General features: G+C 41.0%; 1 protein-coding gene across 1 annotated transcript; it reads right to left on the bottom strand.

Annotated features, from left to right (window-relative positions):
- Positions 1 to 697: 697 nt before the first annotated feature.
- On the bottom strand, positions 698 to 13,203 carry LOC139914271 (uncharacterized). Its single transcript, XM_078284511.1, has 23 exons — positions 13,173 to 13,203; positions 12,515 to 12,553; positions 12,056 to 12,424; positions 11,731 to 11,862; positions 11,414 to 11,560; positions 11,129 to 11,254; positions 10,446 to 10,589; positions 9,629 to 9,775; positions 9,332 to 9,478; positions 9,114 to 9,151; positions 8,529 to 8,609; positions 7,531 to 7,560; positions 7,239 to 7,404; positions 7,039 to 7,152; positions 6,761 to 6,936; positions 6,307 to 6,519; positions 6,010 to 6,213; positions 2,654 to 2,895; positions 2,469 to 2,535; positions 2,034 to 2,125; positions 1,735 to 1,894; positions 1,490 to 1,555; positions 698 to 775 (listed from the first exon to the last, which is right to left on the bottom strand). The coding sequence occupies exons 1-23, from the start codon at positions 13,201 to 13,203 to the stop codon at positions 698 to 700; spliced, it is 3,009 nt and encodes a 1,002-aa protein (XP_078140637.1).
- Between the last annotated feature and the right edge of the window lie 2,255 nt (positions 13,204 to 15,458).

Below are 15,458 nucleotides of genomic sequence, written 5' to 3'. Positions count from 1 at the left end.
AAAGAAAGAGAGAGTCAATTGATCTGAACGTTTTTTACTCAGTAGTGTGTGTGTCTGTGTGTGTGTGTGTGTGTGTGTGTGTGTGTGTGTGTGTGTGTGTGTGTGTGTGGGGGGGGTATGACTTAAGTCACTTTCAGGGACACACACCAGACTTAAGACCAGTTGATTGGGGACGGCTTGTGCAATTGGGGACAAAAGCCGTGTCTCCAATTGGTAAAAAGCTGATTTTTGGATCAGTGGTTAAGGTTAGGGTTAGGTTAAAGTTAGGGTAAGGGTTAGGTTTAGGCAAGTAGTGGTTATGGTTAGGGTTAGGGTAATTCTCCAGGAAATGAATATAAGTCTATGTAAATACCCCAAAAGTGACTTAAGTAAGATTGTGTGTATGTGTGTGTGTGTGTGTGTGTGTGTATGTGTGAGAGATGTGGACAGTGACCTACAGCAGTTCTGGGTGGAAACATGTTTGTAGAAACTTCTCAAAATTCTTTCACACTCAAGCAAATGCATAGATGAAGAGTGTAGCTCTTGTTTTGAAAAATAATTTATAGAAATAATTTAATAAGTTTAATAAGTCAAAACATGTACAACATGTAGAATTTATAAAAACAAGTTCGCTAATGAATAATGCTTTGATATGGGTAATGACTTCATCTCTCTTCTCTGTCTCTCATCTCTTTTTTCCCATTTCATTTCATCACCATTATCCATCTTCCTTTCTTCCTTGGTCTGTTTGTTCTTCAGCCTTGTCCAAGTCCTCAGAGACTGATGGTGCATCTCTCTAATGAAACACATCATTATTATTATTATTATTATTAGTAGTAGTAGTAGTAGTAGGAGGAGGAGCAGTAGTATTAGTAGGATTATTTTTTAATTTTAAAACGGAATGAAATTTAGGCAAATATTACACAAACCATTAGCAAGACACTAATAAATATAAGGTGTGGTTCTGGTTAGAAGTCTTGCAGCTGCACTCTGCACTGTGCTAGCAGCCTTGCAACTGAGGTGAGACAAAGTTCAGATGAAATAAACAAGTGTGCTAGCACTTCTGAGGTGTTGGGAGGGTATTCAATATTAGAGAGGCATACAGCGACAGTAAATATACACATGCTCGCACGTCCAGTGTCATCGCCATCTAACGTCTCATTGGCCCTAATGTTGTGCATTCTCACAGACGCACCCATACACTCCGACAGTGACAAACACACAGAGCACGGCTCTTATTGAGGTGCTCCATCCCAAGCACCTAGTAATATGATATCTTACTCCACATCATCAAAACACAAAATGATAAAAGATTTTCTCATTTTCTCATTATATTTATTATATATTTTCACTCATCATTTTTATCATACTTATTATCTGCCTAAACCGCTAAATGAACATAGTGCTTCAGTGAATAATTTTCACTGCTGTTTTCACTGTATTTTTCACTGTACAAACACATACTATTTGTATATGAGCATACAGCCACGCTGTATCTGCAAGAACTCACCACAGATCCTTCAGCTTTACGTTTTCTGAAAGAGCAGGTCAGCCATCTCATGTACTCCTCTCGCACCTAGAAAACATAATGAAATATACTATGCTGTACGTTTTGAATGCATATTGACACTCCAGCTTCCTAACACACCAGAAAGATTATGCCTAATTTTGCAACTGCAACTAAAATGCAATTTAACATTCTCTATTTTATACTCTTCTTGATCTGGATCTGGGGAATGATCTGGATAAGTCTACCTCCTTGTTGAGCAGACAGTGGACGATGAAGAGGAAGGTCCCCTGTTGTGAGTTGAGAACGATAAAGAGGAACTGAAAGAAGATGTTGGTCTGGTACAGGCCTAGGATCCAGGTACAGCCCAGTACGACAAACTGGGCCACGATCTTGAACACAATCAATCTGCAAACAAAAACATTTTTCTTGGCTTTTCTCATCATGTGGTGAAATTCAAATTTGGTAGACAGAGTAAACAATGAAATCTACCAATGGAAAGCAGCTTACAAAGGGCATAGAATATATTCATATACCACACACACACCTTGTGTCTTTGGACTGAGAGACATCACTCTTCATGTTGGCCAAGGTAGGTCTCAGACTCCATAAAGTAGCACAGAACAAGATCCAATTAAGCTTAAAGAAGAAAGACACTGACAATGAGTAGGTCTGACCCAATCAATGAGAACATTGATACCGCAGGATGCATTACATTTGTTTCAGTACACTTTAACTGTCAGGATGTCTTTGTTGTTTTTTTTCCCCCAAACTGCACATTATAATAATGCTATACTTCTGCAGTTTCTCAATGTTCTGTATTTGGTTATTACAGCCAGAAAATATTAAGACTGATAATAATAACTATGTGTAGAGCACGTTTCTCAAAAAAGTTTAGTTTAACTGAGTTGTAAAAACCATAGATAGATAGATAGATTGATAGATAGATAGATAAATAGATAGTTGCTCATAATACACTCACTGCAAGGACAACAATAACCGGCCCTGTTAAAGCCCAGTTGAAGTTGCGATCTCTTGACAGCCAGCACCTGCAATTCAATCACACAACTGTACACAATCTTATCCAACCAATGTGCAGGATAAATAGACATACATTAATCTGGAAGAAGCAATGAATGAGTGTGTGTCACTGTTTATGCTACTCACACCTCTGACTTTGTAGCGCCATAGCCATCAGAATACACCAGTGCAGAAATGCCCACAATCACAAATGGAACACCATAACCAGTGAGGTAGAGAAGCGGCTTGGGGAGGCCGTCCCTCTGGATGACCTGCACCTTGGAGAGTCTTCTGACCAGCAGATGGAGCTGGAGAGCCTCAAGCAGCATCCACACAAAACTGGCCACAACCAGGAAGTGGAGCAGCCCAGCCATGACAGTGCAGGCCAGCTGTTGTCATACATAGCCTTTATTAGAGATGTAACCATTTATTACAAAACATGGTAATACAGTTTAATTTGGCACAATGGCTCACTTCTAAAAAGCTGCTGTCTGCCTAATTGAGCAAGCTTGCCCACGATAAGGCAGAGAACACGAACATAACCCCCCTGCATAACCACAGAATAACACTGGTACTCTTTTCTCTCTGGTTATCTTCAGAGTTAAAAACAACTAGAAAGTATAGACTGGGCAGGTGGAGGCTGGAGGGGTGGTGGTAAAGCTTTACCAGCGTATGCAGCAGTAACAGTGATGGTGAGCATGAGTGAGTATAGAGAAGTTTGGGTTCCCGTGTTGAAAGACTTTGGCAAGTGTTTTTATAATGTGTTTACCAGTGTCTGTGTTGTGTTATATCCCTAGGGAAGAGTATCTAAGTCTTCATGAGAGCTGAGGAGATGCACATGTGGACTAAACAGGCAATCTGCACAAAGTGCAGTTTGTGACCAACATATAGACTTTCATGCAGAGGCTGATGAAGGAGATGCATAAGACCATAGAAAATTTGGCTGCAAACCAACTTCAGGTCCTTGCGCTGCAATGTGGGTGGGGTCAGGGTCCGGGTCCCTCCCCTCAAGTGCCTCCATCATGATGCCATGTCTCTTGTGGCCTCAGAAAGCCTTGATAAGCCCGATAGGTGAGTCTGCTGCTCCTAGCTCCTAGCTCCTAGCTCCTCTGCCGTGGATGACAATGATGTGGATGACGCTGATGCAGATTTTTTGGGGTGGTTCTGGGACCTGTGATTTGTCTATTGAAGTGTTTGGTTTAACGCGCTGCAGCAACTACTGGCATCCCTTGCCTGCTGTCCCCTTCCATAGTTTCTGCACTGGACTGGGACCCTAAAAGGCAGAGGTACCCCACCTTGCCTGTATTTCCAGATTTTGTTAAGCACCTTCAGTTCCCTGTTCAGCTCTTGCCAGTCTCAGTGGGGCATCTAAGCATGGGCTAGCGGGAACCTTGAGGATGAGCTCAACCTTCATCATCCGATGAAACCATATTTGGTTTAAACATTTTTGTCACTGTTTGACCAGTGGTCTGTTATTGGTGTACCTGAAGGGCCTGACAAGGGGCTTCAGATGTCAAGAGGCACTGCAGACCTGATGGTGGAGATGCTCAAAGTCATTGATATGGTGATCCAGGGGGTGAGTGCTCAGGCCAGGGTTGACACTGGCTCAGATGCATATGCAGATGCTGATCGGGCAACAGTATTGGAGGCCAGTATAATCCCCAAGGTGTGGGGATTATACGCTTGCCCAGGCCTGGAAGGCCTGGGAAAGCATATAGGCTATTCTTAGGCAAGCATACAGGTTATTCTTCAGCCCACATGGTCAAGAACCCCAGTTGGGCGGCCCCAGAGGAAGCACACTCCACAGCAACCCACTCCAATGCACATTGGAGATCATAGTCTAATGAGACCAAAACGATGGCACAACATCATCTACAAACAGCAGCCACCCTAATGTCACTGAACTGGACACTCTCCAGAACTTGGCTGCACCTTGAAATCCTGCCCATGATTAACAGGAGTGAGGGCAACATGCTCACCTTGAAATAGTTTGATTTAATACCAAGATTGAGAACATTCATTCATTCAACATTCATTCTGAATGTCTGGGCTGAGTGGCTTGCAATATTGGCCCCAGCACCCCATACTCCCACAGTATCTACCACAGGATACCTCAGGGAACACAGTCAAAGGCTTTGTCTAAATCCACAAAACACATGTTGATTGGAGTAGCAAACTCCCATAACCCCTGGTCTACTTTTCTGTGACCATGCAAGACAAAATGCATTTTGTTCCTCCTGAATCCGAATGTGGCGTTATGGACTCTATTGATAATGCAGGATTACAACCGTCACAGTCACGTCTCTTCACATTCCCTCATTATTGCAAATGTGAGCACTCAGTATTGAGTCGTTAGGTGGAGCCCTCTCCACCCACTTACCCACTTCTAAACTGCTGTTAGGCACATATGCGCACACATCCCTACAGCCTGTCCACTGGGCCAGATTCCAACTGTGCTGGACTCCTCAAATCCACCTGCCACATCTCTCCCCCAAGACAACTCCTAAGGGGAGAAACTACTCCTGATCAAGGAGTTTGGTTTCAGAGATTACATTGTGCACGGAAGTGAGCCCAACTATATGTAGTTGTTATTTCTCAACCTCTTGCATCTGCTCTGGCTCCTTCCCTCTAGAGAGGTTATGTTCCATGTTCAGAGAGCCAGTTTCCATTGCCAAGGTCCATCATGTCTGCTGAGTCTGCTTTGCACCTGTCCTTCACCTGACAGGCATTGCACTGGACAACTATCCTTCATTTTGCATGTGGTGAGCCCACAAGGCAGTAGTGAAGTGGACCGTTGGCTGCAGGACCAATCATGGTCTAAGGAATGTTTCAAAATTCAGCGCATGCAGGTTTGGCCCCAAACCTGCAAAGTAATCACTAAAATGTGTTTCCTCTGACTTGACTCTGAGCTGGAAGAGCCAATAATCAGTCCGGTCATCCTCCTAGAATTTAAAATTAATTCAGATTCAACTGACAAAACCAGAGTTGCTCTCATTTATAATGAAGGTTCAGTTCTTGAGGAAATCAGAATGTAGTAGAAATTTTTCCTTATTGAAATACATATTACAGGAGTGTTTAGAGCTGGCTTTTTGTCTATCAAGTCAGTTAAGTACAGAGGATTTTTCTGTTTCTGTGCGTTCATGTCTAATGGTGTGAACACAAACGTGTCTTTAGCCAAGCAAAGCTTCATGTACAAGTAGATACTCACTCAGCAGATTCTTTTAACTTAAGTTCTGTCAACTTTATAAAAAACTTGAGGCCCCATAAAATAGCGGTTGATCCAAAGGAAAACTTATATTTTTGATCTGAGATTTGACGGGTGTAACATTAGTTTCTCAACTATTCTGGAGAATGCATAACCCTGAAGACCTCTAGTCCCCTCTGCTAGCTTTTCAGATGGTATTTAAATATTCCCCTCTGACCCTTTAACTTCAATAGAACTTTAAACAGGACTGAGGATGCTTGGAAAATACTTATTGAAAATCAACTTAGTCTTATCGTACCTCTTGTTTGACATATCTGTCATTCCACAGCAGCATTAGATGGGATAGGGCGAGGCTGATGCAGAGGTGAAGACGGGCTGTGTTGTTGATCTTGGGGTTCCAACTACACAGGAGGAAGGTGAGGATGGCCAAAGCAAAGAAGAACAGCCCAATAATTACACACACTCGGTTCAGCCATTCTAGGAAAGGATCCTCTGGTGGAGGCTGAGAAGACAGAAGAATGCACACAGACTGATTAACTTGGCCTTGAGACTGGTCTAGCATTTACATACAGGCACAGACAAATGGGCAGAGTACCTCCCCAATCTGCAGGATGAGGGCAAAGGTGGAAAGGTGAGAGCAGCTGCACACTGTGTGGTTTTCATCAGAGTATGCGACCCAACAGCCCTCTACTGACCAACGCATGGTCTCTCCCTCTTCTCCTCCCTTGTCATCTCCCTGCTCCTCTCTTTTCTTCTCTCCTTTGTCCTCCCAGTACACACAGGTCACCATACCAGAGTCAGGTAATCTCTGAAGAACCAAGAGAAACAAAGATTATTAGATATGTCAAAATATACCTTTATGTTGTTAGAAAAGTGGATGGATGGATGGTTGGATGGATGGATGGGTGGGTGGGTGGATGGATGGATGGATGGATGAATGGATGGATGGATGGATGGATGGATGGATGGATGGATGGATGGATGGATGAATGGATGAATGGATGGGTGGATGGGTAGGTATATAATCAATGGGTTGGTTGAATGAGCACCGTCTTGTGTTGGATAGTGAAGTTGACAGGCTGAGAGAGGTTGGTGTGGTTTGTTGTGGGCAAGATTGCAGTGATGACATCAGAGTACATCTCTGTCTTGTTCTCTGTTTGAAAGTATTGATGACTAAGAAGATTCTCCATCCCACTGAGTGTCATGAAGGCAGCTGCTGCAGAACCTGGGAATGTCCACATGATAGAGGAGACAAACAATCTCGTAAAAATCTTTACCATGGTAATCTCCATCATCATCATCCTCTTCATCATGAGCTCTCTCTCACCATTGTTGCTTTTGGCTACAGCCTGCAGGTTGATCTCCATGGTGTTTCCTTTGGCCGAGAGGGAAGTGCTGTTCTCAGTGTTGCTCCCTGGACCAATAGCTTGTAGACTCAAATCTGGCACATAGATAGGAGTTACAACAGGTCGAATTGATATCCACCTAGAACTCAAATATGTCTAACCTAAGAGGAATTTCTCTTACCCACTGTTGAAGTCTGCACGGTTCTGTTGGTCTGGTTCTGATTTGGCTCTATCAGGGTGGAAATCAAACGCCCTGAGATGCCCAGGATCACACTGCCGGTCTCCCCATCTCCTTCACTACTCACCATCTTGGTTGTCTTGGCCCGTGGTCCAACACCTGACACTTCCTTGGAGAATTAAAGTCATTGTAATGAATAACTGAATTGGCTGTTACAAGCACAAAATAGAGTAAAAGCTCTCTCTAAAGGCTACACAGTTAGTGTTACTGAATTTATGTTTTGAATGGTGAGTACCATAGATGCTGAGAAGCTGTTTGTCACTGTCTGCAAAGAAAGGACGAGAAGTACAGAGGGAAGAGGATTAGTGGATTACATCACATTGGTGCACTAAAATAGTCTAAAGTGTTATATCTGTTTATATATCTGTTTATCTAATTAAAATAGATCATGCTACTTGGCCTTGACATGTAAGATAATTCTATAAACCAACAAAAATAAGTAATCAACAGTCCACGAACTGTGGGTTAAATCAGAGGCGTCACAAATAGGGTGGACAAGCTGCGACAAGTCCCACCCAAAGTTAGTCCTTTTGTCACACTCAATAATTTTGAGGCCCAGCCAGAATCAATAAATAATCAAGGGGGCCTAGAAGAATTCTAATTTCACAGTGCTTGGATTGCTGTTTAACATGAAAGCCAGTTGATCATACAGTATGATTCATCAGTCAGACAAATGTTTCACACTATGAGTGGCTGTTTGCTGTGCCTTCTACAGGCGGACCTGGAACACGCCCCTGGAACGTGCATCAAGCTTGTTCAAGGTGAGCCAAGGCCAGACTGAGGGAGAACAAGAGTCACACAGCATGCAGCCTAAGGTAAGGCAACTTGCAATCGTAATTATTTGCAGCCCAAAGAAAATTTTAGCCTAACTTAGCTAATTCTAGCTAAGTTAAGCGAAGTGCTAGAGTGCAGTTTTTAATCTTAATTAATCAGGTTAAAAGTGAAAAACATCATGACAATGACAATCATTTGTTCAACAGTTTTGACCTGACCACTTCTGATTGTTTAAGGCAATTAAATACTTGTACCCTAGAGCCCAGATATGAGGACTAACAACATCACTTTGTGTGTAGATCATAAGTTGAAGACAATCGTCTAAGATGGCAGGAAATGCATTCAAACTTTCACCAATTTTCTGGGGGAGGACCCCCAGACTCCCCACCAAACTCTGTCCCACCCAATATGTAAATAGTAGTGACGCCCTTGGGTTAAATCAAAGTTTTTTCTACTGACCGCTTCTGGTAAGATGATGTCTGCATTGTCTTTCAGTTGCTGGTCCATATTGCCAAGGAAAGTTCTTTCTTTTGTCTGGCCCTGCAACAGATGCACAAACTCAGCCTCATTTATCTTGAAAGCAACTAACTGGATTGTAGAGTAAAATATTCAGAGTATACACAGATATTTTGGCAAATACTATCTTTGATCATGTTATCATTGCGCTACAAGTGGAATGATAAGAGTTTCACCTTTGTATGTCCAGTTTTTGTTTACATTGCTACCATGTATGCTAATTGTTTGGCGCATGTCAGTGTGAGGGGGATGGTACATGCTAGCTTTATATCATCTAAATTTCACTGTTGTATACTACTGAACATACAAAGATTATACTGCTACCAAAGTTTCATTGCACATCTTCTCAGATGGGCAGCATCATAGCACAAACTTGGATCTTTCAGCAATGAAACTTTTTGACAAGAGCATAAGACAAACTTTTGTTGCTTATTTTAGTATATCAGGGGTATTTTCTTGCAAATGACTTTGCATAGCATGGTAAATAAAATTGTCCTCTTTCAAATTAAAGATGCCAGCAAAACTCACCTCTGGAGGTTTTATCTCATCTAGAATGTCCTGAAGATCTGTTGGATTGGTTGGAGTGTGGAAAATAGATAAAAATGAAATAAATACATAAATAAAATAAAATAAAATAAACAACCATCTATTGCTCATAGGACACATCAGGATATGACAGCATGCATTAATCCCCTTAACAAAATGCTTCATAAATCTTTGTTCTCTTTTAACTTGACTGTGCTCACTTTTACAAAATGTGATCCCCATCTTCCACAGGATTCCAGTTGAAGGGTAGAATCCATCAGGACAGGAACAGTAGAAGGTCCCTGGTACATTAGTACACACAGTTTTGTGACCACACACACCTGGTGTCTCACTGCACTCATCTATATCTGTAGAGGAGAAAATACACATTTACACAAGCCAGCTCTTATGGGCCAGCAGTGACCACTATTCTGGTCTGTCTATTCTTATGGGACACATTTGGACAGCACAAAATAGTAAAAGCATAGGTCACACACATATTGAACAAGAGCACACACCTTTGCATGGGTTTGCAAAGCTGGCTATCACATCTGGGTTGTTCACCTGGTAACCAGTGTTACAGGTACAGATATGAGTCCCAATTGTGTTGGTACAGTTTGCATCAGGACCGCAGATGGTGGCATCTTCGACACACTCATCAATATCTGTGCAAATACATGATATATGCTTAACGAAACTCTCATTTTAATTGTTGGTTTTGCACATATTGTACCCCTTCAGATGAGGTCAGTGGAATAGAATACACTTCAGTATCAAATGTAGGATTCAAATCTAGGTCACTCACAAAAGAAACCAAACACCAATCAGCATATTGTATCAGCCTAGACAATCAAAAGTCGTAGCCAGCCTACTGTGGAGCCACACTGACATGTGGATTTTAACCTTATTACATATCAAGCCCCTCCTCTCTCAGTGTAGCTTCTTATCCAAACTCTGGATATAACCTGTTGGGACTACTGAAACTCCCACCTGGCGCTGCTCCCCAAGCTTTCTTCAGCCCCTGGATCTCGTTCCCAATGTTGCAACCTGCCTTCTCTTCAACATAACTCCTCACTCTGCTACTAGCATACACTTGTGTGTCCCTTTCTTGTTCCCTGGCTACCCAATGGTGGGATGAGCTTTCCACTACAGTCAAGACTGTGGAATTGTCATTTTCCATCTGCCAATGCATGCTGAAAAATGTCTCCCTGTCGCCCCCATTCCTTCTTTACTTACACATGATCTTTTTCCTGTCTTGCAAATAAATGTATTGCAAAAGCTTAAAGGTAATGACTGCCAAGAGGCATTTTGGCCCTCAAGGTCTCAGGCAAATACCTTGACAGATGTTGGTCTCGCTGGGTTCTTTGTCTGGTTCGGTTGGTGTGAACCCCTGAAGACATGCACAGATATAAGCTCCAGGTGTATTGGTGCAGACAGAATCAGGACCACAGACAGTAGAATTGAAACACTCGTCGATATCTGAGGAAGGGACAGTGACACTGTTCTCAAAAACAAAGACATTGTTGTATTTGTATTTTGATTTTAATCAAAGAATCTTGTGCCATTGTGCCATTCAAGTTTTGTGAAATATGTTTCAAACAAAAAATATTTCACTCAAAAATTATGGACCCACTGAAGCATATATCTGAATCTATCTATCTTTAAACTCAGAATTCTGAGAATTAAGTCAGAATTCTGAGTTTAAACTCAGAATTCTGACTTTATTCTGACTTTAAATTCAGAATTCTGACTTTATTCTCAGAATTCTGAGATTAATCTCAGAACTCAAATACATTTTTCACGTGGCCCTAATCCTCTTCTGTATTGACAGCTGACCCACAGATTTTTTTTTTTTTTTTCACATTCCCACAATGGCATCAAGAGGCATATTCAGGTCAGGAAGTCAGTCAGTCATCTAGAGGGCCAAATGCCTAACTGACTCTCTGTCGTTAATTTACGAACATACTTTTGACGAGCAAGTGCAGTTACAGTACAGTATGTCAGTACTGTCAACAGACCTTGGCAAACAGGAGATGAGTCAGGTACAAGCTGGTAGCCTTCATTGCATGTGCAGGCGTAACTTCCTGGGTTGTTCTCACAGGTCCCATCATCACCACAGACGTTGTCAAGACACTCGTCAACATCTGTCAGGAGCAAGAGATAACCTTTACTGTTGTGTCAACCTGTATATCAGTCTAGCAACCTGCATAAAAGTGATGTAATAGCAGCCAAGCAGAAACAAACATTAGTTTGAGATTGCGAGAGAGAGAGAGACAGAGACAGGAACATTTTTTAAATGCTACCTGTGCATGGGTTGGACCCCCCAGGCGGTGATGCTGGGTCGGTAGCTATGTATCCCACCAGACAGGTACAGTTGTATGTTCCAATTTTGTTGGTACAATTGGAGTCAGAACCACAGATACCTGCAGTCCTCACACACTCATCTATGTCTGCCAGGAGATGTTACAGACACTATTTTAAATGTGTGTATATTGCTAACAAATTGCAAATTGTAAGAATGCATGAAGCCTCTTGATGTACTTCTAGCTAGAAAGTTAATTGCACTGACCATAGGTCACATTGTGATTTACCATAGTTCAGATGCAACAAATGTGCTTACCAACGCAGCCATATGATTCTGGAGTGGGGAGGTGTTCTGGAGGGATTTCATACCCAGCAACACAAACACAGCCTCCATCACTGTCACACTTAGCAAGTGGTCCACACGAGTCTGGGTTACAGACTTGATGATCTGAATAGAGATATCACACACACACACACACACACACACACACACACACACACACACACACACACACCATATTCATCATGAAAAGATGGAAGCAGGTCACTCACTACAGTTGAAGTTATACCTCATTGGCTGCTACATCTTGACACACAATATAAAACAAGTTAACAGATGACAATGATTAGCTGTTACTCACAGATCACATAACCCATATTGCCATGTGGGTGTCCTAATGGTTTGTACACATAGAATCCTCCGGGACAGAGGGCCACATCCACGTTAATACCAAAACGATTGCAGCTTCCAACATCTCCATGTGCAGTCTTTGTTTTTGGTGTCACAGACTCAATAGTTGGAAGTGCAAATGAAAAATGAATGAGGTAAGAGGTGCCACCAGTGTTGCTTCCAATACAGCTTGTAATGACTCTGTCTCCACCAATCCCTGTGAAGCGCCACCAACTGTTAACAAGATGTGCATCGTCTTTGGGGAAGCCAGGGAAGGAAGTTGATGTAAAGGCTCGGTTCCGCCACGAATCAGTTAAGTTGGTGTACCCATCACAAGAACCTGCATGGAACAAGGAAAATGATGTCAATAATGATGAGCACAGATGACTGTCATTTCACCTATGGACCTGTGAGTGAACATCATCCATACCTGGAGGAAAATCACAATGGGCAGGGATGAAGAGTAAACCTGAGAAAAACAGACAATGGAGAGTTATGGAGAGGAAGAATACCTTACAAGTTGTCAGTATTCTTTTACAGTTTACATCTTTACATAACAAATAACAATTCTAGAAAAAAACATTAACCCTCTCTAAATGTCATATGAGAAAATTGACTTATTTAGTCATTGAAATGAAGAGATATAAGGAATTTGCAGGACACAGCCCAAGTTATAAATAATTAATTTTCAAGGTATCATGAAGTACCAGTAATGCCACTCCAAAAACTGAAGTCTGATTTATTTCTAAGACATTTATATCAAACATAACAATAATCTAATAGCATTTTCTGGTTGGAATGATTTGCCTTTGTGTTTAATTGATTTGGAGTCAAGACAACACTTTCAGCTAAAACACTTTTGCTTTTTTTTTTTTTTAAACTGCCAACAAAGAATTAATTGATTTTGATCATGAATGATTGAAGAGGATCATACTGCTGCTCAACTTTGAATTAACATATTTTCAAATTAGCCACAATACATTTTGAAATGGATTTTGAATGAATTCCTTGGGATCTAATGTAATAAGTCTTGATCAGTCCATAACTTTGGAGATTCTCACACATTGAATGAATGTGAACTCACTCACCCAGGAGAAGTGACAGGACACAGCAATTCATCATGACAGCTCCCTCTCCGGCTCTGCAAAACATCAATCCTCACTGTCTAAGGTATACATCTTAGAAATTTGCACAGCACACAAAAAATGTTTTTAGAAGGTTTGGTACAAATGCAAAAAGTGATGCAAATTCACTGACTCATGATGGGAAAACATGTAGAATAATAGAGCACATGGCAAGACAAGAGGAGGGAAGAGAGAGCTATAGACTGCTGCCATCTGTCAGTCTTGTAAGTAGTAGATTTTCGCAAAAGATATTTCACTCATAGCCTACTGTAACAAAGCTTGATGATTATTTGTTGATCTTAATAAAAACCTATTTTGGTGCAACTGATCGAGAGTGACACTGTATTGTCCTCAGGGAGAGAATTATGTTCCATAGCAGTAAACAGTCCACAGGTAGTCGAAAATAAGAAAGACATCCACACAGTAACAGCAAGAAAGGGATCAAGTCACAGTGATGCTAGGCAGACATGCATTATTAAAAATAATGGTGATTACAAAAACATAGGCAGTGGCAACACAGTGACCAACTTTCAGAACAAACATATCCATCAGAGTGTCATCAGTGTGACCCAGTGAGATGGTGATTTAGTGGTAAATTAAGCGGTGGGTCGTCTATGAACGATATATTGGCTACGATAAAGCAAACCACTACCTAATTATGTCTTCAGTATCCTCAGTTCATTATACAGGAGCCTATTGCAATCAATCATTTAATTATTTCAATTTATGCATGCCAATGGCCTGAAGCCAACACAACAGTAAAATCACTCTATTAATAAAAAATGATGAGGTTACAGTTCAACTCAAACTTGACTCATGGCATCATGTGAATATAGAGGGCTTTCAGGTGATGTAACTGCTGGTAGCCATATTGGAGGTCCACAGCTCGTAAGCAACAATAGCTGTGAACAATTGATTGTGTTTCTAAACGTACAACTCAACTGTCTCAACAGAATTCAATTGACATAATTCATTTTTTTCTTTTATAAATCTGTTTATTGTTTTTTGCACAGAATTTTAGACAAGATTTTTTTTTTTATATAAATCTGTTTATTGTTTTTTGCACAGAATGACAGTTAATTTTTGTGCTGTTTTTGACTGGGAACTGGTCATTTCACCACTGAAAAAAATATTTTTGTTAAGATGATGTCAGTGTTTTAGTAAGCAAATCATAGTATCTGATCAGCTAAACATCACAGTCTTGTATGTAAATGCATCTGATTTGCACACAAACGTATCTAGTAGATGCTAGCAATACTGACTAGTAGTCATGTGTTAGGCTACAGTTTGTACCATTGTACATGCAAGTGATACACAAAGTGATGATTCAGTTTTTTGCCCTGATGAAGACTTACAAAACATACATACTCAGCAAAAATCCCTTGCTACCTGGATTAAAAAACAACAACATAGGCCTACATATATGCCGTCGGTTGTGTCGAACAGTGCATGATCCCTTGCTAAATGACATGCACCAGTCTGATGCAGACTGAATTTGGATACAAAGAGTGAAACACAACAGAAGAGAGAGCTGAGCTTGCTTCACCCGTCATGTCAATTTGTCTTGTAAAGCTGTCACACCTTAGTGCACCTAAACCCCCATTTAAATACAAATCCCTTCAAATACAAATGTAGAAGAAAGAAACGAACGCCTGACATGTAAATGTATTTTTACTCAGTGATTCTGTGTCGCGTGAACAATTGCAGCCAATGAGTTTTGTGGGCATAACGAGAGGTAAGGGATGTTAGCCTATTGCTAATAATGTGTGTCACATTCCAAATATTTTCTGATTTCATTTTGTTTCTGATTATATTTCATAATGATCAAACCAAATTATAGCTTATAAAAAACAAAAATACATGAACTTTTGAAATGGCATGATTCACAACACAACCTTGAAGCATAGTTGGCTCTAAATAGACAGTATACAGTGGCAGGCTATCTAACCGTAGTAACTGATAAGAAACTGACAGACATTTGATTCAGTACATGTTGATAACTTGATGGAGCGCTGGTTTCCTCATACAGTTCGAATGCATGCTGGGATAAGCTCCAGTCCCCCCATGAATTTAATGCAGATTCGACTTTAGATCTAAATTTCTGTTGCTGTCATTCCTTTGCAATTTTATTTTGCAATCATTATTGCTATCGTATTTTTTTCAACTTACTTTGGTATTACATGTTAAATGCCAGAGAGAGAGCGAGAAAAAGAAAGTGGGGGGCTGCTAGGAACCAATATTTCTTGTCTA

The sequence above is a fragment of the Centroberyx gerrardi genome, chromosome 7 (assembly GCF_048128805.1).
Source record: "Centroberyx gerrardi isolate f3 chromosome 7, fCenGer3.hap1.cur.20231027, whole genome shotgun sequence".
Classification (NCBI taxonomy): domain Eukaryota; kingdom Metazoa; phylum Chordata; class Actinopteri; order Beryciformes; family Berycidae; genus Centroberyx; species Centroberyx gerrardi.
Note: the sequence above shows the minus strand (reverse complement) of the source record. Positions and strands in the feature narration are given on the sequence as shown.

What these genes read in the sequence shown, in the direction of transcription:
- LOC139914271 (XM_078284511.1), bottom strand. Translation starts at nt 13,203, where the DNA reads ATGAATTGCTGTGTCCTGTCACTTCTCCTGG. An exon ending in GGGGTCCAACCCATGCACAG is followed by an intron (nt 11,255 to 11,413) that starts GTAGCATTTAAA and finishes TGCTCCTGACAG; the next exon opens with ATGTTGACGAGTGTCTTGAC. An exon ending in GGCGCTACAAAGTCAGAGGT is followed by an intron (nt 2,536 to 2,653) that starts GTGAGTAGCATA and finishes ATTGAATTGCAG; the next exon opens with GTGCTGGCTGTCAAGAGATC.